Genomic DNA, 26641 nt, shown 5'->3' on the forward strand with positions numbered 1-26641 from the left:
AGAGGATTAGCCTCGCTAACATGCGAGCATTTGCAAAAGGGAAGGAAAAACCCCGCTACTGTATTTGGCGTATGAATAACCAAAATGCACGCGCTGACAGGAGACCGGGACGGGCCTGCGGCTCCCCGGGAGAAAATGTAGCTGTGATGAGTGACAGGGCTTTCAGGAAATATGTTCACAATCACAGACAGTGAAGGCCATGACCTAGATCGTTTAAGAGCTTGTCTTGTCAAATTATCAAAAGCTTCTTCCTCTCTGAATAAAGAGTGACATAAGTGAGTGTCAGAAAGCTGCAGGCTGACAAGCCAAGCATACAATAACAGCATGCACGTCACATACTTGCCGAACACCGCCACGGCTAGCGGCAAATCTTAATGAGAGCGCGGCTGGCCCAGGAGACTTGGGTCCCTGCTGGCACAGCTACTCATCTCGCAAAAATCCTTCAGCTCCAAGTCAGTTATGGTCTGACACGACGACTACAATTACTAAACACAACTTTTTAACAGAATCCTCTGGTGCTTTGTCAAAGCGGCGGCTGCTAGGAGCTGCCCCGCCGCAAGCCACCACAATAAAACAAAAGATTTGCCAAAACACACACTTTTCATCACCTCCGCATGGGAACTGCCGCAGGAAAACACACAATGCTTCCCTTCAAAACCACTCCTGCATGAGCAGATGTCGAGACCTCTCCCCGTGCCACCACCGCAGACGGCCGCTGCCGCCGGCGCGGAGCAGGCCGAGCTGGTGAACCGCCGGCGTCGACCGGGCTCCCGGTAACGTTTACTTACACTTACCATTAGGCGGATAGCGACTTCGCCGCAGGCGTGAAAAATGGGGGACGCCGCTGGGGAATGAGGGAAGGAAGGGGGAAATCCCGTGCTTTCTGCCAAGGCGCCCAGGCGGGGGCCCACGGCCACCAGCCAACGTCCCCCCGGACTTGCCCCCCGTATACCCCCAGCCACATCCCCGCCGGCAAGAGGCGGCCACGTTCCCCCCGTGGCAAGCACCAGCACGGGTTCCGAAAATGACAGAAAGAAGAAGAAAATCTTCCGAGAGAGGAGAGGCCGATGGTGGTTTACACGGCCAGAAAAGGCGTCAGGACACAGGGAGAAGATTGGGGGCTGGTTCCTGGGAAGGAGCACCGCTTACGGGGTGTATGGGGTGCGCAGACACGCGCGTCTTCTTTACACGAAGAAGGATGGTGGGCACAGCTTGGATGAAGAGCGCCGGGAACCTGGGCGCTGCCGGCTCCCGGGTGAGCTCGGAGAGCTCGCCAAGCACCCGCACGCCGTTTTTCCCCAAGTATACAAGGAGACGCTGCCCTGCCCGCCATGTTTGCCTCCTCCCTGCCACATCACCCCGTTTACAAAGTCCTTTTCCCATCCTTGCAGCTGGCAGGTGAGACTGTAGACCACAAGCCTCATGACATCCACCCAGCTGCCACCGGACCTGCAAAACGCAGGACGTCCACAGCATGGGGTTTTCAGCGTATACACATACAAGCGTAAGTATATATATATATACGTACACACACATGCATATATAGACACACCTGTATAAGTGCACACAAAGTTCGATGTGCTCTTTCCCAGGGGGAGCAGCGTATGGCCAAAAAGAGCTGCACTTGAAACTTTTGAACATCTCCACTAGCTGCTCCCCTGACGATCTTCCTGAGGAGAGCGCACGAGGTTGAGATACTTCCAACACAACTCCGTCTAAGATGACTCCATACGTTCTCAGGGCTGTCTCAGGGAAAGAGACTGACCTAACAGATAATAAATGTACTACCTTGAAAATGCTTTAAATAACTTTGAACATTGTCAAACCAAACTAGGCAAAGAACCTTGAGCTGCCTCATGTTCACTTCTGGACAAAAATGTAACTGTGGACAGTTACTCTGAAACAGATTGTGCACGGGAGCTTGTTCTGCATTCTTTGTGTCACAGGAAAAGACAGCGAACTTTCTGAGAAAGACAAATTTAAACTTTTTTTGAGCATTCAAAGTACTTGATAACATCTGAAAAAAATCAGGGAATATTTTAGTCTTTTCCCCAACATGGTATTAAGATCTGTTCTATGAAGGCTGCAGTAGCATTTTCAGAGTATTATGGAGAACTTTGGGGAACATTGGACTAATTTAGCCCCAGGCTCAGAGCAAAACCCTGTGGTCTGCCTCCAGCTCCTACAGGCAGCAGAAACATCCCAACAGGCAGACTGAGACAGAACAGTCGCAGTAACTGGGCTTGGTGAAACACTTTCAGGTTTTTGATAAAATGCCCCATGCAGGACTCGTGAATTCTTTACAGAAAGTAATTAGCAGAGGCACAGACTTATGGACCTGTTATTATGATCAGCTTACATAGCCTGAAAAGAGTAACCACTATACTACGTCAGACCACCCGCCCATGGTCTCTAACTGTGGCCTTAAGCCAATGAATGCCTCATGGAGCTAAAAAATGGGACAAGCACGCACACTTTCCATAACGCTCTTCCACACCCAACTGTTTTAAGCTCAATGACTGCACAAGCTGAACAAAGTTTCAATGTGTTCAATAACCTTCCACGGTTTTCTCTTCCATGAACTGCTCCGGTCTCCTATAGAACCTGCTTTGGGGTTGTGTGGTGGGGTTTTGGTAGTGGGGGAGGGGGCTGCAGGGGTGGCTCCTGTAAGAACCTGCTAGAAGCTTCCCCGGCTCCAAGTTGGACCCACCTCTGGCCAAGGCCAACCCAACCAGTGATGGTGGTAGCACCTCTGGGATAACATATTTAAGAAGGGGAATCTGCAGCAGAGGAGGAGATTGGGATGTGAGAGGAACCCCTCTGCAGACACTGAGGTCAGTGAAGAAGGAGGGGAGGAGGGGATGCCCCCGCAGCCCGCGGTGAGGCAGCAGGCTGTGTCCCCCCAGCCTGTGGAGGGGAGCGGGGGAGCAGATGCCCACCTGCAGCCCATGCAGGACCCCATGCCGGAGCAGGGGGATGCCCCCCAAGATGGCCGGGACTCCATGGGAAAGCCTGCGCTGGAGCAGGCTGTCCCTGAAGGACTGCAGCCCGTGGGGAAGACCCTTGCTGGAGAGTTGGTGAAGGACTGTCTCCCATGGGAGAGACCCCATGCTGGAGCAGGGGAAGAGTGAGGAGTCCCCCTCCTGAGGAGGAAGGAGCAGCAGAGACAAGGTGTGATAAACAACTGCAACTCCCATTCCCTGTCTCCCTGTGCCGCCGGGGGGGAGGAGGCAGAGAAAATTGGGAGTGGAGTTGAGCTGGGAAGGAAGGAGAGGTGGGGGGGAAGGTGTTTTAAGATTTGGTTTTACTTCTTATTGTCCTTGGTTTGATTTGATTTGATTGGTAGCAAATTAAATTGATTTTATTTTTTTCCCCAAGTTGAGTCTATCTTTTGGCCGTGACCAGTGATCCCTCCCTGTCTTTCTCTCAACCCACGAGTGTTTCTTTATATTTTCTCCTCCTCATCCCACTGCGGCTAGGGTGGGAGGAGTAAGCAAGCGGCTTCGTGGTGCTTTGTTACCAGCTGGGCTTAAACCATGGCAAACCAGAGGAGACTTTCTGCATCTACTGCATCCCTTGGTAAGGAGTCTCACAGATCTGCTACCAATGGCACAAAGAGTCATCTCCTTCTGTCTCTTCTGAACCTAGCTCCTACTGCCTTCATGAGATGTCCCCCAATTCTTGTACTGGAAGAAATGATGAACAATTGATCCCTAACCACTGTCTCCCATCATGGATTATTTTGAAGCTCTTTTACAGATCTTCTCTCTGTAATCTCTCTTCCCAGCTGAAGAGTTGTAGCTGTGCTGAAGGATGCAGAAGAGAGGGACCAAAGTTGCACCAAGGTGTCCATTGCTTTTCTGGCGATTCCCAGTATTTCACCAACTTTTTTTCAGAGCTTGTGAAAACTGAACTGATTTTCTGGGGTGATTGTATCTCGTAACTCTAAAATTTGAGTCCCGAACAGTAATGCTCAGAGCCCATCATTCCACATGCAAAGATGGGATTATTTTTCCCCACGCATTTTACTTTACATTTACTGCAACTCAAGTTCATCCTCCATTTTACTGTGCTCACCCTCCATTTCTCACAGTCCTTGGGCAGCTCCTCACAGATGGCTCACAGCACTGACACTCTAAATTTAAATTCAGTCTTCTCAGCAAATCTTGTCACCCTATTGTTCACCCTTTTCCATGTCACACTAGCATATCCTACCTTTATCCTCTTATTCCATGCCTGTTTAGTTTCCTTAAAAGCTTTTGGTCAGGAACTTTGTCAAACACCTTTTGGAAATTGTAGACTCTGTCAACTGGATCATGTTTACACACATGCTTGTCGACCTTCTCCTCTGAAGGACTGTAGAGATTTCTGAGAAGTGGGATTTCCTTTACAAAAGCAATCTTGATTCTCCCCACATATATCATATTCACACATCCATTCCAACATGCCCCTGCTATTGCAGTTTCTGTTAGTTGGCTTGGTGTACACATCAGGTGGGCAGACCTGGTTACGCAGATCTCCCTGGGACCCATTTTAAAAATTGTCATTTTATTGGTAACTCAGTTACCCATCAGGCACAAAGCAAAAGGTTACCCCTTGCCATCACTAATCTGGCTATTTCACCTTCCAGTTCCTCTACAGCTTTTGGGTAATCATTATCCAGTTCTGGTAATGGGTTAGTATTCATAGGTTAGTAGCAACCCTAACATTCTCTTCAATTTCAGAGAGATTCTCTGATGATTCCCTCCACAAAGTAAGGTTTTGGTGTGGGAATGTCCCTGGTTTCTTCCACTATGAATACTACATGCCAAAAAAATATTTTTAGGTTGTTAGCAACAGTATTATCTTGGCTGAGCGTTCCTTTCATGTCTTGATCGTCTGCTGGCCTTACAGACTTGCTGTAATGTGAAGAAAGATTTACCGTTGGTTTTGACTCCTTTGCGAAGTGCCCCTTAAATTCTTTTTTAGGCTCAATTTTGCACTTTCACATTTAATCTGCCAGAGTTTACAATCCTTTCTGTTTTCTTCATTTGCATGCACACATCAGGCTTTCAAAGGATACCTTTTTGCTTTTTGTAACCTCTCTGACCCTGCTGCATAGCCTCACAACCTTCCTTTTGCACTCTGTGGTTCTGCCATGCCATCTTTCTTTCCAAGGACGGGCAGATGAGACCCTACTCTTACACTCCAGCATTCACTGCACAGGTAGCTTCATGCCTGTCATGCAGAACTGCAAGAGATCTACCTGAAAGTTTCAAAGACAAACCTTTCTGATTTAAAGTGAACCTAAATGAGCAGAAAAAAATACATGCTGTGATGTTCCTCATAATCTACACAACTTAGGCAGGAACTAAATTTTGGGATGATAGAAGACTTGTAATTCTTTACAGAAAAGAAAATTACTTCATGAGAACTGGCTTCATAAAATGTGTAAAATAGAAAAGGTGGCAAGAGATGCAAAGAAAAGATACTTAAGACTACAGTTCTGTCTAACTGCCTACCAGAAAGGGAGTGCAGAAATATGCTGTTCATGTTCTTTAAAGTAATGGTACTGTGTACACATTGGCTATAAGAAAAAGTACAGCTAGAAGAGGAAGACCAAATTTAAATTTCTAACGTGCAAATACCAAAAGAAATAGTAAACTCCCAAATGTGCTGGGCATCATTTGCATACCCCACATATCATCGCCTATGGTGAGCCTGTAACAAACTCTCAGTCCTCCTTCCCTAACTCCTCGTGTTTGGTGCGGCACCAGGCCACCTTCAGCACATGCAGGATGGAGACACGAACAATCCAATATATAGCCCCTCTCCCCCCGTCTGGAAATGACACTCAGAAAGCACACGGAGGGAAGTCTTTCATGTCTGATTGTTAAGCTACAGAGTTAAACCTCCCACTGAAACTCAATTATTCCATGATTCTGCGGTATGGGGATTGAATATAATCATAGAGGTTACGGTACATAAGCTTTACCAGGTAGAAGAGTTATTCAGATAAAATTCTGTATTCAGTGAAAGGGAGGAGAAAGCCTTCTCAAGATCTCTCTCATTCTTTGACCAAATAGAAGAAATAAAGGTAGGGAGGAGACATTTAGAAAGAGATTCAAATATTTCTGAATTTAAAAAAACCCCAATGTTTAGGGTAATTGAACAGGTGTATGTGGAACACAAACATTTAAGCCATATCTTTAGAGAGAAAATTAAGTAGGAATGTATGATGATGTTATCACAGCTTGCCTTTTATCCTCAACTTTTGGAGTTTAATTTGAGGAAAAAAAAATAGCACGAAAGGTTAATTCCTATGTACAGGACTGAATTTCTGGGACATGTAAAACCATAATAATATTATACAAGGTTAAAAAAAGATAAAAATATCTTTAGTTGCACTTTTATTTTCATCTGTGTTTTATTTTAGTAGATCATCTCAAACTCAAAGGCCTTCCAACTACTTCTATCTTTCTCTTCAGTCCTTACGGCATAACCACTGCTACTACCAAAAAGCCACAGGGAAATTAAAGAAAAGACACAGCAAGTCTTCTACCTGTATTTATGAAATATGAGGACAAATCTTCATGTTACAGTCATACATGAACCTCCTATTAAACTGAAGTGTTCTACTGCAAAGTCATTACCTTCCTCTAGTTTATGTTTTTAAAATTCTTCGATTCAGCACTATCTACGTATCTATATGAGAGGTACACAGATCTAAAGACTATCTGGGAAGGGCTTTGTACACACACACAAAAGCACGTGAATACAAGACTTTTCCAAGTGTAGTTTTCTAGTATCACTTAATCTCATAAAGTGATAACATCATTGCAATATACTTTTGCCTGGTTGTAATCCCACAGATATTTAACCTTAAATATAGCTATTAACCTTGAAAATTTTGCTTGTTTTGACAATCTCTTTTATTCTTCTACCAAACTTCCAATTGATATAGCATTTAATACTTTCTTAAGAATATTAAAGAATGCTTTTGTGTAAGAGTCTCCTTCAGAGGTGGAACATCCTTGTCAAAATAGTTCATCCTGCACTGAAACTTGACATTAAATTATTCATCCAGGAAGCAAAAATTTAAAAACCAGTGGTGTCTAGCTTTGAGGTACACCATACTCAAAAAATAAAACAAAAATTGCTGGTTTGATGTATTCCAATAAAACAAAAATCTCTGAGCTGTTGCAAAAAACCTTCTGTTAATATATATATATATGTATTCTGAAATACTGATAGAAGCTTTTACTTATGCTACATGATGTTTGTAATAATTTTAAATGCTCCTGTTCAAAATCTGCAGATTTCTTCCAGAGCATGCAGTGGTGGTGCATGACATTACATTCCTCACATCCAGGATTCCTGGCAATGAGTACAGAACTGACCTAACCTACTGTGCAGCATCATAAAATCACAGAATGGTTTGGGTTGGAAGAGATCTCTAAAGATCACCTGGTTCCAAGCCCCCTGCCATGGGCAGGGACACCTTCCACCAGACCAGGTTGCTCCAAGCCCCATCCAACCTGGCCTTGAACTCTTCCAGGGATGGGGCAGCCACAACCTCTCTGGGCAACCTGCTCCAGTGCCTCACCGCCCTCACAGGGAAGAACTTATTCCCCATGTCTAATCTAAATCTACCCTCTTTCAGTTTAAAACTGTTGCCCCTTGTCCTGTCATCACTGCCCCTGGTATAAAGCCTCTCTCTGTCTTTCTTTTATCTACTGACTCTCACTAGCAGTCATAACAGCTTTGGGCAGACTGTCAAGAGCAAAACAGTTTCTACTTGTTTCAAAATGCATTCAGAAGAGTTGAAGAAATATTTTTAAGAAAGGAGATCAGGCACTGAAGAGTGTGTTTCCATAACAGTACTATTTAAATGATAAGAGTTTTGAGAAAAAAACTCTCACCCAAATGAAGTCCTGTGACCTTACCTCCCACCTAGTCTTCAGCACAGAGAATACACTGTGTATGGATGACCTTTAATATACTTCAGTATCCTTACAGTACTTCAACATTTTTAATATTTCCGTACCTGGTTTTGTGCCAAAGTTACTCACTCATTTATCCAAGACAACTCTGAATGCTCAGTAAACTCTAACAGCAGAATGCATGTGTTTTATGGGGCCTTTAACTCCCTATGAAATAAATGGAAACCCTTCTCCCGTTGTGCTGCTCAACCTGAAAAAAGCAGCCAAGCAACTGGTGGGAAACACACTTGTCCTGGTTTCAGCTGGGTAGAGTTAATTGTCTTCCTAGTAGCTGGTACAGTGCTATGTTTTTGAGCTAGGTATGAGAAGAATGTTGATAACACACTGATCTCTCCACTTGTTGCTAAGTAATGTTTAGTCTAAAGTCAGGGATTTTTCAGCTTCTGATGGCCAGCCAGCAAGAAGGCTGGAGGGGCACAAGAAGTTGGGAGGCGACACAGCCAGGACCCAAACTGGCCAAAGGGGTCTTCCATACCATGTGACGTCATGCCCAGTATATAAACTGGAGGGGAGTGGGGGTAGGGGGATCACCACTTGGGGACTACCTGGGTGTCAGTCAGCGGGTGGTGAGCAATTGCACTGCGCATCATTTGCACATTCCAATCCTTTTATTATTGCTGTTGTTGTTTTATTAGTGTTATCATTATTGGTTTCTTCTTTTCTGTTCTGTTAAACCGTTCTTATCTCAACCCATGAGTTTTACTTCTTTTCCCGATTCTCTCCCCCATCCCACTGGGTGGGGGGAAGTGAGCGAGCGGCTGTGTGGTGCTCAGTAGCTAGCTGGGGTTAAACCATGACAACACTGAACATATAAGACGAAAGGAGCGCTTCCATATTCCCACCTGACAGAACCATTTGTACTATGAATGCAGATGCAAGCTTGCTAACAACTCTGAAATGCTGTTTTGTAAGGTATGGTATGGAGATTATTATTTGCATTAAGTACTTTTTTCTCTCCAGTGGTTGTGATATAGAGGCAGCGTAACGTAATATGAACAAGCAATGAGAGTGACCAGCAACAGGACTAGAGTGTCCACCCAAACTGTATAAGCTGGTCTAAGTAGAAAAAGTTGGGTTTTGAATGACAGTAGTGATGATGGAAAACATCAGCCTGGTTCTTGTGGGATTAAGACAAAACATCAGTAGGTTCTAGACATTAAATGTTTTCAGCAATATTTCTCTCTTAGTAGTAGAGTACACAATTCTGCAACTGTTCCACTACTTTAGAAATTCTCTTACGCTATATATTTGATGGGCCTGTCCATAGGGATATGGAAGTAGAGAGACAATTAATTTAATCATTATCTCTCTTCTTGCATGTTCATAAATAATTGAGGACTCTACTGAAAAGCAGGCAGAAACTAAGCTAAGGCACATGAATATGGTTGTAGAACTGCTTCGTTATAAGCTAATGTCAGGTAAATTTTTTTTTCACCTATACTTGCATAAGAAATAAAGTGTACCATTTGCATTTTGTTTGTAAAGTACGTTTGCAACATAAAAACAGCACGGTTATAAATGCCTTCCAAACCCATTTAGACATTAGTTTAAACTTCTAATAACATTTTTGTTGACAAATATGTGATCATAGTGAAAAAAACATGGATATGAAACTCTTGGAGCACCAGAGTTATTCTTTACCTCTTGCTGGCATGCTTGCAGCATTCCATGTCTCCTAATTTCAACCTCTCTTCAACTCCAATTCAACAGAAATGAGGACATTTTTCTCCATCCTAACTAAACAGCACAAAACTAAAGACTGAGTGTTTACAATGCTACAGTTTGTGTTCTTTGAACCATTCTTCATGAAAACTGTGATACTGTTAGGTAACAACTAACTACAGTATTTTCACATGCTTGTACTATGCACTATATAAAATTAAAGAAAATATGAGAAGACTGTGGTGGTTGTGAATTGAATTTTTGACAGATACAAAACCAATAATGACTGAGCTCTTTGCCATGGGCTATACTCACATCAGCATAATGCCCCCTCATATCACAGCGATTGCATTGTTTATTCCAATAGGGTCTCTCAAGACATTCCCTGAAATAGTGGCCAGGCAAACAGCAGTTCAAACAAAAACGTGCTGGGCAACTGTTTTGTAGATGACCTCTTCCTGCACACAGGCAACAACAGGGAACTTTCTATGGAGAAACAAAAAAAAGAATTATGTTAAGTGAGAATGTTTCAAAAGATTAATGAAAAGAAAAAAAAATCAGAAGAGGAAATGAAGAAGAAACCACCCCAAATAAATATCTACTGCTTACTAAGAATTGCAGAGAAGTTAATGTTTTATCAAGGAATCGAAGTGAAGGAAGACTATGAATAGAGTAAAACTCAAAAGTTGTAGCTCCATAGACTCCCTGTACTTCCTTGATTTGTCCTTGCATCGGAAGCACTTGTTAAATGCCCAGTGCCCATGCTATTTGCTGAGTGAATACAGCAAAAATAATCATTAAACTGGAAACCATATTTCACTCGGAGCAGAAGTGTTGGGCACTCTGTATGAACACTTGTATTTTATTAAATTTCTTAAAAGCTGAAAACCAAAACTGCATCATAGGAACATGATACACAGTTTGTAACACAACATACTTGGACTGGGTTGTAAATACGGTCTGTGCCACAGACCACTGCACTGCTGTCCTGGTTTCAGCTAGGATAGAGTTAGTTTTCTTCCTAGTAGCTGTTACAGTGTGTTTTGGATTTAGTGTGAGAATAATGTTGAAAACACACTGATGTTTTAGCTGTTGCTAAGTAGTGCTTACCCTAAGGGAAAGATTTTTCAGTTTCCCATGCTCTGCCAGTGAGCAGGTGCACAAGAAGCTGGGAGGGAGCACGGCCAGGACAGATGACCTGAACTAGCCAAAGGGATATTCCATACCATAGAATGTCATCCCCAGTACATAAACTGGGGGAAGCTGGCCAGGAGACGCAGATCACTGCTTGGGCATTGGTCAGTGGGTGGTGAGCAACTGCATTGTGCATCACTTGTCTATTCTTGGGTCTAATTTCTCTCTTTTTCTTATATTCCTTTTCATTATAATTATTATTATTGTTATTATATTTCTTCTTCTCCTTCTTCTATTTTATTTTAGTTATTAAACTGTTCTTACCTCAACCCAGGATTTTTACTTTTTTCTGATTCTTCTCCCCATCCCCCTGGGAGCAGGGAGGAGTGAGCGTGCTGGTTACCCACTGGCTGGGGTTAAACCACGACAACTACAAGCAGGCTGGGTGAGGGCAGGAGGCTGGTGGGGGATGCAGCCAGGAAAGCTGACCCCAGCTGAGCAAAGAGATATCTGGACCATACAGCATCATGCTCAGCACCAGGACTGGGGGGGGATGGAGGGTGTCCGAAGTAGCTGTTGCTCAGGGACTAGCTGGGCATCTGTCTGCTGTGGTGAGTGAGTGCTTTTGCATCACTGGGGTTTTTTTCTTCACTTACTATACTGTCTTTATCTTTAGGCATGAGTTTTTCTTGCTTTTGCCCTTCCAATTCTCTTCCCCAACCCACAAGGGGTGCGTAAGTGAGGGGCTGGTTGGGGGCTTAGCTGCCAGCTGGGGTCAGCCCACCACAACCCCTTGGCTACAGGGCTTGTGACTCACACAAATAAGCACAGGGAGCAACAAATATAAAACGCTGAAAACTATTCTGCGGCTACACCTGTATCTCTTTAAAGCCAATTTTCCCAGTGAGTGAGTGTATCTTCACACCAAGGGCTTACGTTTCAGCTAGGTGGGATGCAGTCACTCAAAGTCTCAGTGTGGGTAACAGCCTCAGGGACTGAGGTTTTTACAGACTCTGTTGTGCAGACTGGTAAATCCAGACTCTCATGCAACTGCCCCCATTTCTTGACAGTATAGTGACTGATCTTTAAATGTCTAACCCCTGGACAACCTTTCTGAATATTTGGCATCTATGTGAGTTGCTTAAAGTTATTTCCCATTTCATCTTGTCTATAATTTTTATCACTATTCATATCATGTTTCATTATATAGGTAACTGCTTTCATTCATTTACTAAGCGTGATTTTTGGATTCCTTAGGTTCTCCTTTTGAAAATACATTTGAAAAATATTTTATGTCTTAAAACTGGTTTTATAATATGAAAAAAAATGTTTCTATATTGCAGTCGACTCTCTTTTTGCTCAGTTTATACTTACAGATTTTTTCCTTTATAAAAACAATAAAAGCAATGAACTCCACAAAACAGACAGCTAATTTTATATAGCAAACTGATCTTGTGTAAGGTATCCTTCAACTTGGAGCAACCTTTCAATGAAATAATAAACCACTGAAGCAATGCTTCTAATGGCAAGCACAAGACTATTAGAAGAAATAGCTGCATCTACAAGGAATTTAAGTGTTGCCTTTACCTTTGGAGTAAGACAGTTCTTGGACAAATGACCTGGTCTACCGCAATTTCTACAGGTAACATTTTTAACAGCTGTGTAGTACCGCATACTGGTATGCCTCGCACTTGCATAGTTGGAGATCTGTGCCTGGTGAAACAAGAAGAAAGAAATGTATTTACCATTTGAGATTCTGTGGTTTAGAGTTTGTTAGAATGGGAAATTTGTAAAGGTCACTGCTGGTAGTGTTCAGTTAGAAATCTAACTTTTTACAAGTACAATTTACACATCCAGGTTTGAACTGGATAATTCTGTTATAGAGAAACGTGCACTGTCTAGAAGAAAAGTATTTTCTTGTTCAAACTTTGACTTCAGGACATTCTTTTTTGCTGTTTAAAATTGCAGTTATGAAGTTCTGTTTTCCCTTGGTTAATCAAGACACTCTTATTCACTATGCTATTTCATGACAAACTGGAATTTTTCCCAGAATACAAATATAACTAACATTAATTGCAAATGCAAGTTACACATTCCCTTGCACACATGGAAGGAAAACTTCTTGGACAAAGTACAATGCTATACAAGCCTAGACCAAATCTGCAATTTGCAATTGTAAAGAAAGATTTTAAAAGGAAAAAGGAAAAAAAAAAGAGAAGCTGGAAACAACTCTCTCTCTCTCCCAATGACCTCACACATACTTACTGCCTAGGCAGACAGAACTGAAAATCCTATCTTCAACCTTTATTGCTTAGTAAACATCACAATTTTTAAAAACGGAAATAAAATTGTGGCCAAGTGAATGGGAAAGGTACAAATACCATTTCTCTTAAAGGAAAGAATTTGTTGATGTCACCTGATTATGTAAGCTTTACTGAACCTTGGAAAGAGAAATCGAAGGAGTCAGACTTTACAGCTGATGCTCAATCCTCCTGGATGCTATGGTACCTTGCACGAGTACTCTATGTTACAGCCTAACTACCAACTCCTGAGCCGAGTCCAGCCTCTGGGAGTGCAGGAAAGCTAAACAAACACAGATGGCTCGTAGTGCTGCCTGTGGGAATGCAGTTTAGCTGCCACGGAACAATTACTAGTCTCTGAAGCAACTAGAAAGGAAGAGCCGACTTCCTCCTCGTGGAGCGTGTGGAAGCGCTCCGATTCCCGGCATCCTCTTCCCTCTCCACTTTGTGCCTGCCCCAACAACTGAACCTCTTCCTACTCTACGAGAGCTCAGGCTTCACCTGCCGTTGGGAAGATGCTGCTAACTACTCCACACCAAAACTACAGATGGATTTTTCAATCCCGTTTATCTTGCTCTGCTTGTTAATAAATATAAAAATAAAGAATTATGGAACAATTGGGTTGTCTGTGTTACCTCTAAGTCTTTATTACAGATGGACCAGTCCACATCAGCTTCTCCTGAAAAACAGAAATAAAATTAATTTTATTTAATTTATATGAATATTTTTCTATAATATATTCAACATTATGACTACTGCATTTACTGAAACTGATAGTAGGCTTTGAATGTACCAAAGTGAAGAAACTAGTTCTATCTTCAGTAAAGGAAAGCTATCAACCTGCTTGGCACCAAACCTGATTCACCTTAAAATCGGCACATGTTCAACTATTATTGGGTGGACTTTATTTGACACCATCCTCTTGTCCTGCCCCCCTCCCCCGGGTATAAATTCAGGCAAGGATTTAATTTCTTCAGAGGCAGGGACTCCAAAGCTTCCAGTTCCAGCCATCTGAATTATCTCTGCATGCACTCATGGGGATGCCCAGCTAAAGTCCAGAGGTTGCCAGAGTGATAGCACGTGGAACAAGAAGTTAATGCACAGCATAAAATATACTTTCCCCCCTTATGAATTCACAAAATCTGTGTCTTCAGCAGTGCTTTCTGACTGCTGCATGCCAAAATGACTTTATACATAACCACAGCAACTAAGACTGTAAGCTAAGTAATTCTATTTCAAAACAGGGTTTGGTAATGTGCAATAAATCAGGACGACACACTAAATTATCAACTGTCACGCCATAACCTCTCACACACAGCCTTTGGACTGGCAGAAGTAAAAAGAAAAAAAATCAAAGAGGAAATAAAAGGCAATAAGCTAAAAGAATAGGGATGCAGTTACAGCTGTTTAAAAATTCTGCACATCAACACTGTTTACTTCTCTCACTGTGCAAAGACAGCTGTACCACCACAGCATCTTTTTCATCATTAAGGGAGGATTCATGTCAATGGAGGTGTTCACGTTACCTATACTTTTACAGTAACCATTACAACTTGTGCGCAAATTAATCCTGTGTGTTTGCAGACTTTTTAATGCAAATTGTCCCATACTGCTCTCACAATCCAGATCTGAACCATCTACATGTGTTATTAACACAAATCACAACATCAAGATTTACACAGTAAAAAAAAAACCAGTAAAAATTTATTGACCTGATTTTGATTGTACTATTCAGTTCCAATAAAAGGCAGATGACTAGAAATTAAAATTATACCATCTATAATGTCATGTCTAACCCTTCTTTTACTGAAAAAGTCAGTAATTTCAGCTAAGTGTGTAATGCACTATCTGGATACAAGGTACGTCACTCAAACATAGAGCAGGTGCTTTAGAGCATAATACCTGCTTGCTGCTGTTCTTCATCCAAAAGTCGGGGCCAATACTACCTGCTCTAATCTGAACAGCACTCTGAAATATTTTTATTTTCAACACTCTCTAATGTCAACAATACTAACAACCATAACAGAGACATTAATAATGAATTAACTGGCCTACTTGTAAAGCAATTTGAGTGATGTGTCATACATAAGTCATGGTATGCATAGCAACTGGCACAGCCAGAGCTCAAATACAAGCATCCAACGGATCCTTCACCCAAGCATCATTCAGGGTAAGAAGCGATCACCAGAACAAGAGGTGGTGTCATGCCCGCAGCTCTGGAGTTTGCTTCTCCCAGACTCTCGGCTCCCAGCAGAGAGGACGGAAGGGACAGCGTCGCATCAGCTCTCTTCAGTGGAAGTGAGTCATGGGTACGCCGAAAGGAAAATTAGGCCTTTTGGTGTCTAGTCATTAAAAGTAAAGAAACGCACTGACAAATTTGAGTGCATTATTTATTACTTGGAAGCCTGTTAAGGAAATTCATTCATAAAGAAAAAGATATTTGTAATTCAAAACTCTGCCCTGGCAATCAGTACTGTGAGTGCCATGTTTCACAGAAATGCACATGCAGAATGGTTGACAGGTTACAGATCAAAATTACCAGCGAATTAACTCCTGTTAATCATTAGGCATGTCCTTCCTGAGGACAAACCAACTAAGTTTCTCTTCTTCACTGTCAAAATCCCCTGCTTCACAGGGGAAAACCATAGTACAATGATTCAAATATTCCTAATGCTAGAAACTAAAACTGCTCAAATGAGAACATAAATACAAGAGCTTTAATGCTGAATGAAATAGTACAACAAAATCTCTCTTTACTAAATCAGTTTGGTGACCTAAAAGTTAAGTCTACTTCACAACAGAGTGCATAAGGCTTTGTTTTCAGTCACAATAAATTCTCCAGACTGAAAGATGAAAGAAGAGTTATGCTTCTGCAACCAACTTGAAATCTTGCTTTAGAGACACCTAGAAAAACCTGCAATGATTTTTCTCATTAACCACGGCATTTTGTCTGGCACTAAATGATGAAATAAATCACAAAACTCTGCTCAAGTTGACAAATACACCACCCCCCCGCCCCCTACCCCCGATTTAGTTTGCTTTGCTGCTTTGGACGAATTAACTCGTCCAACAGGCACTTCCAGTCTCTGGGTGGCTGCGGGTTCCTCTGATCTGGCTTTTTGGGCACTCCACCTCCCACCAGTCCTGCTTCTGCCCTTTGCTGGTCCTCCGGCAGCAACACCCATCGGCACGTTGAAGTCTCCTTTGTACCACGCTCTCCCTGGTCTGTAGCACCCATAATCTTTGTTTTCACTCCTTAATACTCAGAGACATGAAGGCGACAGGTCTGGGACCACAGGTTTGGAGAAGCTCTTTCCCCCAGGACACAGTGGTGGCTTCGCTCGCAGCCCTGGGGGCAGACGGGGGGCTGGCACCCCTCACCACCTTGGGATGCCCGAGGACCATCTTCTCCCACTCCACAACCCCAAACAGCAGCCCCAGACCCCGTCCTGGGACTGAGAGGGCAATTTTGGTCAAAGCACAGACATAAAAGATGTATGCTAATTACTGAAAGTTTCCGTATTTAGCAAAGGCTGGTACAATGAAACCTGCCACCTGAAGTTTTCCAAGGCCAAGCCAGTACAATGTTAAAGCATTTCATCCTTTTTTTTCAGATGGACACACACAGAGAGGGTGGGTTTCTGCCTTAAGGAATGGGGCTATGAGTACTTTATTTTTACTCTTAAGAAAGCAGCAGTTTAAAAGCTATTCAGATAATCTCTGTCAAGATTTTCCTCTTTTTTTGTGGAGAAGCTGCACACACAAAACTTGCTACTTAAAGGGTCCTGTGAGTTTTTAGAGTGTATTAATAAAATCCTCCCAGAACATCTTCAACAAATTCATGCTTTTATTCTTTCTCACCTTAGTTTGTTAAAAGCAATCTCATTTTTAAGATTATATTAATTTTTATTCTTCAACTAAAAAAAAAACCCTGACTTTGTCATATAAACTTCTTGTACTTAACTTTGAAAAAATGTCAAATTGTCAAACTGCAGAACAGAGAAGAGGAGAAGGGAAAGAAAAGGATGCAAAATATATACTGTTTAGATGAAAATGGAAGCTCTGTGCAAGGTTCTTCCTTTATAAAAATATTACACTTAGGCTGTCCTGTGCCCCTATACAATAGCATGAATGGTAAGCAACAGCTTTGTTTTTATTTAAAGAAAAATTTTGAAAGATCTGAGAGATTCACATATATCCCTTCACCAGCATGAAAATGTAAATTTCTGAGCGGCGCTGATGGAGAAGCCAGATTTAGGACCAGTGTTCAATGTGCATTCAAGCCTTCCCTCTTTCATTCCAGAAAGGGAAAGGAGGGGAGGAGGGAGAACGAGGAGGACCAGCAGTCAAAACCTGAAATTGCCCGGAGGAACAATCCGCTTCCACAGAACAAAAAACTGACTTAGAATAAACAATAAACTGTTCAGAAGATTTCCTTATCTGCTGTACCACCGATGATCCCAGCGGCTGAGCAGGTTGTCCCAGCAAGGCAGGGCACAGTCGGGCACAGATTTTGACCCCAACAAAAGTCACACTTTTATTTCACTCATCGGAGCTGGAAGAAAACACATCCCTGTTCTCCGAACAAGTTCAGCCTGCCCTGCAAACATTTATTTCATTACCTCATTTAACAACACAGAGAAACTGTAGAGCATGGACATTCAGCTTTGAAAGTAAACCACAAAATTTTCTAAAAGAGGAGGGCAAGTGGTGTCCCCCCCTTTCCTTCTAAATGGAAAATACACGTAGACATGTATTTTATTTAGTTTATTTTGCGATCAACTCAGTGAAATGGGCTGCTTCAAGCTGTGACAGTACGATATGTGGCCTGAAGGGCAAATACGTTTCAAAGCTGGGCTTTAAAAATTGGATTTTGACTGCTAATTAATATAGCACATTACAGAATAGAGAACCCTAATTACATTCTACTGTAAGACCTCTGTGGCAAGGACTGTTTCAGACACATCTCTGAACAATATTTAGCATGTCAGGACACAGCTTCTGCTGCTCCCGGAGTAACAAATAAAATTTTAAAATGATAAGCCCTAAAAATTATCTATATCTGTAAGAATTTCACATTGTGACATTTTACATATATCTGAACATTCCTGTTTATGTTTGAACCAATGTGATTCCAGTCCTATTGTAACGTAATTTGCTAGAACAAGTTTCACATCTTTTCGGTTCAAGTAAAAAAGTTTCTTTCCAAAAAGAAAGGAATGGAGGTATGAAGTGATAACAAACAATGAGTGCCCCAGAACAGAAATGGAGATTGCCTCCCTACATCAGATTTTGCAAAGCACAGGAATTCAGGTTTCTATGCACTAGGATGCACCATACATATCTCTTTTCTAGGAAGATCTATTCCAAGTACCCATATACCTGTGTGTCACCAGAAGTTTTTTAAGTAAATGATGTCTGCTCTAAAGCCACCTTAGACTAACTGTGAACTGAAACAGCAGCTAGTCCTCCTTATGCTGCCTGAAGTTCCCATTCAAGCTGCGTCCAGGCACAGCACAGCTCAGGTACACAGAGTTCCCAAATATCGCTGTTTGGAGGGAGGGAACCGCAGGTCTGAACGACTCCTTGTGCAGCCAGCGCATCTCTGGTTTCTCGCAGTTCCAGCTCCATCCCAACATGGACAAACACCCTGCAGGGTATCAGGGCTCGGAGATGCACAGCAGCTGCAGCAGATGAAGTACTCTCTGCATCACCCAGGTACTCGAATTAACCCCCGTGCAGAAGAAGTGGAATCGACTGCACTGTTTTTCTTAGACACTTCGAAGGATTTCTCAGCTTTGCTTTGATGAGCAAAAGGCAATTTACTTAAAAACAGGACACCTGCTGTTATAATGGATTACCTGGCAATATCTCTTAAATGCAACTTTAAGAGATCCATAAACTCCCACAGAGAAATCAGTCGATGTAATCATTGACAGAAGTTCAATTTGAGAAATTTTCTCATGGCAAGGAAAGACTCTCCTGCCTTCCCCTTGATATCTAATATACATATATGCACAGTAATATGCACTCTTTTTTTTTTGTCAGTGAGAAAATACCTGCAATACTTTACTTTTAGCAACCTTTATCTGACCCAGCATGCTGTTTTTGAAAAGCATCACCAAATCAGAAAGACGACAGTGAACGATCAACAAAACTCAACTTCTTTTGAAATTAATTAAAATGTAAGAAGTTGATTGAAGCAAAGGTAGCGTTGGCTAAAAGCATATCGGAGTTTAAAAAGAGAAAAAACACACCTCTGAACAGTTCTGCACAAGTGAAAACAAAAAAACCCAAGACCTATTAAAGTAACTTTAAGCAAACTTAAGCAGCCATTACCCATGGGAGAAGACTTAACCGTCACTGCCAGAGAAGAAAAGTCTGACGGTTGGGGGCTACGACATGGTAGTTATAATCCCCAGGCAGCATGTTCAGCTGGGGCCCGCTGCAGGGCTAGAGCTGCAGTTTTCAAGAAGACTCACAGGTCATGAAGTTTAATACACATGAATTAAGAGTACTTAACCAAGCAGAGATGCATGCTTTTGATATTTAAAGCAGACATTAAGAAATACAAAAATCACCCAGGTGTTAGCACATCCTGCCTCTTTTTATGAAATGTCAGGCATCCAGTATTGCGTTTCAGCCGTGTATCTCTTTTCTGAGTAGTTGAACTGTTAGACAATTTCTCTAACGATAAATCCTGCACCTTCTTCCAAGTGTGTGCCCTTTTGCATCTACCTCAACTCCATATATTCTTATGACTATGTATGGGTAAGATGTTTCACACACTAAGTAGGAATAAAAATGCGCAGTGAAAAAAGCAGAAGATAATGTAATTCTGTATATCATATTCTTGAGGAATATGTATACTACCAAATTGCTAAAATGCATAGACACATGTTAAAACACATAGTGTGCCTTTTGTATTATGTAAGTACGCATAATTTTCTGTTTTCTGTCTCATGCTATAAACACTGCTTCCTTTAGTCTTGACCACTGCTAGTGATGTTAATTCACAAAACTCAGCGGCTCATGATTTTCAAAGCTTAGCGCAACATTTGCAGAACAAAGTAGATTTTTCTCTCTTTTTGGTGGGTACAAGTATGGGGACCACAGGAACAGTTAAATTCATGGCATGGTTGGTCTACCACACAGTCGGGGGAATTCTTTAAATAGAGCCTGTCACTCTCTTTGCCCATCAATGGGATTTCCTTCTCAAACTGCTGATTCGTTCAGGTACACAACAGAGGAAATTTCAGTTAACCTTTGTTTCACCCCGGGGAAAAATCTGTCTGAAAAGTATAAAATGAATAGATTAAAAAAAAAAAAGAAAAAAAGAAAGAAAAGCTGCAGGGTTATTCTTCCTAGTGTTCACAGCAGTCAACGTTAAACAGAGAAAAGGAGGCAAACATGAACATTTCATTCCCACCAGAGAATAAGGTATAATATATGATTTAGAATTTCCATTGTCTATACTGTGATTTCTAATTTAGAGAAGGAAAGACTGAACACAAATCTATTGTTCTCATCGGGTGCATCAAGAATTCACTTTTTGACTATTTCCTATATGACTGAAAAAGGAATAATAGGTTACTCTGAAGAGAAAGCCTTTTTAGCTATTTGATTAAGTTGTCTTAAATACCTTTTAGATTCCAGCAATCCTTGGTGAAGAGAAAAATAATAAATGCTAACTCAGAATTACACGTGAAAAACTGCATTCAGAGATAAAATCAAAAGTACAGTCATAAAATAAAGGGAAGTTTCAGGATAGACTACTGCCAAAAATGTCTTTAGACTGTTCTAAATTGAATATTCTAAATGAATAGTAAAAAAAACCTGTTTTGAGATACAATTATAATTTCAAAATAGGAATAATAATTTTCATTTTTTAGTGTCATTCATCTGACAACACTCCTGTAGTATTTACTCTGGTATCAAACTGAACATTACTGTAAACTCCTCCCCCCCCCCCCCCCCCCTTGCCCCCAGTCTCCATAGGACTGACTGCTGGCAGACCTTGGGCAGTATGGTCAAGGTCCTGGTGTGGACGACTAGAAGGTCTGCATGGGTTTAGCTCCAGTGGAAGTGATATTCTGAAATTTCTTATGGGATCAATAGGATGCCAAGAATTGATTCTGTAGTACCGACTTCAATATCGCCAAGGATATTTCTGTATTTAAGTGATCGTTATTGTGCAGCAGATTTTGTCAGTGGCGATACAACACTTCATCGAGGAAGGTCATAAGGGAAGCCGGAGGGTTTGGCAGCTGTATAACCATGCAGAATCTTCATCTCTTAATCAGCCCTTGAAGAGTGGTATCTATTACAGTTATCAGTGTTAACTGTTGGAGTCCAGAAGCCTAACCAGTTCGTACACGTTGTTTTGATGATTTATACAGAATCCTTCATACAGTCAGCTAAAATGGTACTCAATTAATCGCTATGACCAGAACCTGAAGAGTACTGTTGCTTCACTTCTCAGGTATCATTGAATAGAAAATCTACAGTTGCATCTTGGGAACCTATTGTGGCAACGTATTGCATCTTTTTCCACCAATATAGAATGAAGGAGATGTAAATAAAAAAGAGGGAACAAAGTCCGTGGGGCCTTGTTCTACTGAGGCTTGTGGTGTCTGATCTGGCAAAGTCACTGTGCCTAAAAGAAGCCGTGTTAAGAGATGTGCCAACAACACTATTTTTCTCCCCACAATGGAGAGGAATCCAGATTTAAAGCTCCTTGGAAATGATTCATTAATGTTTCAACTGAATCACAAGCTTAAAACCATTAACCATCAGCTGTATCCTAGAAAAATAGCATGGCTCTCTTGATGCTGCCATTAGGATGAAATATGGAACTAAATTCCTGAGTTTGAAGAATACTGATGTAGATGAATATCTGAAACTTGTAAAGCTTAATTGGGGCTCTTACTTGACCCTACTTTTCCTCTGCAATTCCCAAAATCTCTAACCCAGAAAAAAAAGAAAAAGAAAAAAATAAATCACATTCCAACATGGGCTAACTGCCAGTCTTTGGGTATGGGCTAGAATTTCGGTTCAACTTTCTTTCATGCTGATAACCTGGCCTATTGGGCAAACACAAGCTAAATCATCCCAGTTCTCATGACTCCTTCCCACCCTCAAGGTCAGACCAGGCTCCCACATGGTGACGTGGGAGAAGAAGAGCTCTTGGAACATGGCAAGAACCACCACGGGGTGTCTGGTATGAGGCAGACCCAGGGTGGTCACACTATAACAGCTCCGAAGGTGGCAGTTCTCAGTGCTTTCACATTCTTTTCCTGGGAGCATTCAAATGAACTCTGCAGTGACTAACCTATCTCTAGAGAACAAACTATAACAACAACTAGACATTGTGGCTTGATTCTGATTTCACACTTCTGCTGTTCTTAAGAGAAGCAATTTATAAATTGTTAACGCAACCAGACTTAGACCGTGGCTATAGTTTTTCAAGGTTTTAAAATATTATAGATCATGTGGTAGCTTCACAGCTATGAAGGAGGAAAACCCTCAACACTTCTAAAGATACAGTTGGAAATGTGAACACCCTTGTACTAAGGTGTAACGCTACCAATAAGGTTTACAGGTTTCAAAGTTAGTACAGAGCCCTGACGTGATGAAGAGCAGCCTAAAATGACACTGGAACAGAAAGCGAGAGAGGGATTTACATGGTCTTTACCTCCAGATGAAAGGAGTCCCAGAAAGCCTGATCAAAACCAGGATGCAGGAAACTGTGTAACTCCGAGAGCAGAAATGAAGTTTGAGCTAAAGCTAATAAGAAGACCTGTGGGGTGAAATCCTGTTGGATATATCCCCAGTTCCTCTTTTTATCCCCCTGAGGATAATAGCAAAGATGGAATAGAAGATGCATGCGGGAGGCTCCTGAAAAATATTCATACTGAAAGTAATACTTCTACAATTCAGGAGCAGAAGTTGATGTCACTTCATGGATTTTCCATACATGAAAAAGTCTGTCCGAGGAAACCTCCCCATCTGCCATGTGTGAGGAATCCAAACAGCACCCTGGGCCCTACAGTGCCCTTCCACACTAAATCTTCCTCAAACTCGCACTTTCCAGTAAAATGAAAACATGAAAAGTGATCTGGTAACAGCACTCCTAACAGTAAGTGGTAGCAAAGCACTGATGCAGCTGAGGATGTGTTAACAGCATGTAGTTATTTTATGAGAAGAAAACTCCAGTGTTAATACTCTGCTCTAATTTTGATCTTCCTGAGCTTTAATGACCTTACTACCATACAGGCAGATTCTTTAGTCCATATCTGCTTGAACCACAAACACCTCTCACAGCAGGAAGAGGCCGAGAGATCTTCTCAACACCTTCTTCATGGTTTGTAAGCATGCATCAATCAAGATGACTCTTCTGACAGTCACTGCCATGGAAGATCATAGTTTGTCCCAGCAAAGATGATACACTGCTCCTAACCTGCTGTGAAGCTCTGTAGATACTTAAAATGTAAAAGCACCAAACAGCATTAACATGCTGTGGAAGCCTTGACAATCATACTTCTTGAGAATGATCTTACATTGGGCTCTGAGGAGCAGAGACTGAAATGCAGTGAAGAACTCAACACAGTGTCCTTTTCCATTTCAGTCCTCATTTTTTGGTGTACTTTGTTCCACATGAAAACGACATCATTTTCTTGGTAACAGAAAACAACTAGGATGGACTTCTCAACATCAGTCTTCTGCTCGCAACAGAAAACAGAGCTTTCCAGAAACACATAATTTCCATACTAAGAGGCACAATTGTAAGGTGATGAAAAATGAAGTGGCCTTGCTAACGAACTACTGATTCTCTCTGGCTAGAACAGTTTTGTCCTTGCAACAAGGACCACAGCAGAAAAGGTGTCACTCTCTTTCCTCCTCTTTCCAAAGAAAAGAGAAGGTGGGGAAAAGGAAATCTGTTCTCTATTCATAATCAGCAAATAACAATTCTGAATGAGAGAATTCAATTTTTGCTTATTTACAAATGTTTCAGTGGTTCAAGGAGAAAAAAAAAAAGAATTTGAGACCCCTGATTTCACTTCTGTTTCCCATGTACACTAGTGCAGTGGTCTCGACAGCAGGGTGCAGGCACCCCAGGGGTTGTGGAAGACATTCCACTGCAGCACGGGAAGAAAGTGGGGGGTTTTTACCATTAAAAAATAAAATAAAAAATATTTTTAAAATAGTGTTTAGTTAATCTTTTTCTCATCCTTTTTTACTTTATAATTTGTGTATGTTTTATAATGTACATCATATATTAGTACAGTACTATATGTATATAATTTACAAATAAATAAATGTACATATGCTGGGGGCATGTGCTCAAAAATGTTTTTCCTGATAGAGGTGTGTGATCAAAAATGTTTGGAAATCACTGCACTATAGCATGGCTTTTACTAGTGGCCAAAGAGTTACCAGTGAAAACAGAGTGAAGTCAATTTTTCTCTACAAAAGCCTGTGATGGATCAAAAAATTGGAAGTCCTCACATTGCATTTTTTCCATATCCTCAGATCCCACGTTTAAAAGATCACGTATATTTAGTACACACACTATCTTTCATCCTTTCAGAGGAAAAGCTGGAGTCCTTTGACTCTGGAGGAGGATGCAGTGTAACCACAATTGATACTTAAATGGCTGGGTCAAAAGTGTCCCATGCAGTACTAAAGAGGTATTTATTTACAATCTGAGTACTTGTCTCTGTTAGTTTGGTTTCTTTTTTTTGTTTGTGTTCTTTTTTCCTTTTTTTTCTTTTTCTCCTTCAACAGATACCACAGCAATAGGAAAAACCTTCTCGCTTCTACCAAAAACGATGCATATCTTAATTACGCTATGGTTAAGGAATGACAACTTTCTTCCAGATCTACTAAATTTAAGTTCTCTAACAAGATGAGTTTTTCAAACACTTGAGGTTGTTGGTAACTTCACCCTTTCCATGCAGCATGCAAGGGAAGCACGTTAGAAATTATGTGATCAGCACCCTCAAACCCCATAGTGCAAAGGATGCGCAGAATGACTCTGTTCTGACCTGTGGACCCTTAGCCCACGGTTTTGGCAGGGCTTCAGAGAGCTGCCAGGATCGGCCAGCCTGGCTCCAGTTGCCAGACTGTTATCTAGGCAATTCACTTCTTTTTCACGCGCTCAGCAGCTGCCCAGTACGAACAGGAAGACTGCTCTGCATTTTTCAGGCAGGAAGGTAAAATGTCGTGTATTAGAATAGCCCAGGATCATGGGAGTCTGAAAAGTAGACACACTGAATTTGTTTAAGATCCTGAGGACCAGTTAAAGCATTTTACTGGGATTTACTCCAAAACACTGACACCAAAAATGAAGGCATCTGATGCTGAACTCATGCACCGCTGGTAACAGCGTGGATGTGTAAAAGAAGTCAGAGGAAAAGTCAGCCCTGTTTCACTGAACTGCAGTTAGACAATAGCAATACTTACGCTCTGAATGCACTATTAACCAAGTTTCAATAACCAACAAGCATTAAACTAGAACCATAGTGCTTTTAGGCATAGATAATGTATCCTCTGCTCTACTTTCTACTTAGAAATTAAGCATAAATATAGTTTGTGCTGGATGTGGTTACTGCCCTAATAACTGTACTGCAACCAATCTGTGCTCAAATTCAAAAGTCCTGTTCTCTAAAAAATCACTGAAAAAAAATGCAAGTTGTCCATTTGGATAAATAACCAGGGGTGAATAAACATAAGATCAAGGAAGAAGTGCCCAAATGGTTAAGCACCATATTAACCTTGGTGGATGCTGCTCAAGTATTTTCACAGCCTGTGTTAATGTGCTCAAGATATAAAACAGTTACATGGGGACAAGTAGAGCTCACAAACCTATATTTGATTTTAAGCATTTAAATTCTGAGCATTTAAGAAGCCTTTGCTGTAAGTAAATCAGACAACAGAAGTACCGCACAGTTAATACAATTATTCTTTAAATAGCGCTTTAAGGCATTTAATAGTACTTTTTCCTGACATTAATAGAACTGGAAGGCGTACTATACACAAACTCTTCCTACCTGAATTTAAATAGTGCCACTCTCAACTTTTTGCTGTTCCTGTAGGAAAGTGTTATGCACTTCATATTTATGATTTTTTAAATGTAATTTATGTTTTGATTAAAGCATTTTTTGTTTCAATGTTGATTTTCAAACAGTAATATTCTTTATAATATGCAGTTATTTAATTCAGCTCAATAACTTCATGTGTGGGACTGAAACATTTGTATTAATCTGAGAAAGCTGAAACGTATTTGAAGTTGTGATTTAAGTCATTCTTTTCTGATAAAGACTGAATAATCTAATCAGTTTAGCCTACATACCTTAGGTGAAAGTCCCTTACACTGGTCACTGTAGTAGAGTTATGATTCTACTGTGCAAACTTACTAAATATATTTTCCATATTGCAAGTCAGGGCAATAATTTCTGAAATCTTTGATTCAGGTTGTTCCCCTTCGTCTGGACAAGAGCAAGGGATGTCTGAATTGATGATTAAAAGGCTGGTTGCAAAGCGGATTCTGCTTCTACCTAG

General features: G+C 41.3%; 1 protein-coding gene across 2 annotated transcripts in view; it reads right to left on the minus strand.

Annotated features, from left to right (window-relative positions):
- ZCCHC7 (zinc finger CCHC-type containing 7) overlaps positions 1-26641 on the minus strand; it is a 122882-nt gene that overhangs the window by 28761 nt on the left and 67480 nt on the right. For both annotated transcript variants that reach the window (XM_049795807.1, XM_049795808.1), the window contains 3 exons: positions 13714-13757; positions 12366-12491; positions 9960-10130 (listed from right to left, as the gene is read on the minus strand). In XM_049795807.1, coding sequence (XP_049651764.1) covers positions 9960-10130; positions 12366-12491; positions 13714-13757 — 341 coding nt within the window. The remainder of the gene's footprint in view (positions 1-9959; positions 10131-12365; positions 12492-13713; positions 13758-26641) is intronic.

Source organism: Accipiter gentilis, chromosome Z (assembly GCF_929443795.1).
Source record: "Accipiter gentilis chromosome Z, bAccGen1.1, whole genome shotgun sequence".
Taxonomy (NCBI): domain Eukaryota; kingdom Metazoa; phylum Chordata; class Aves; order Accipitriformes; family Accipitridae; genus Astur; species Astur gentilis.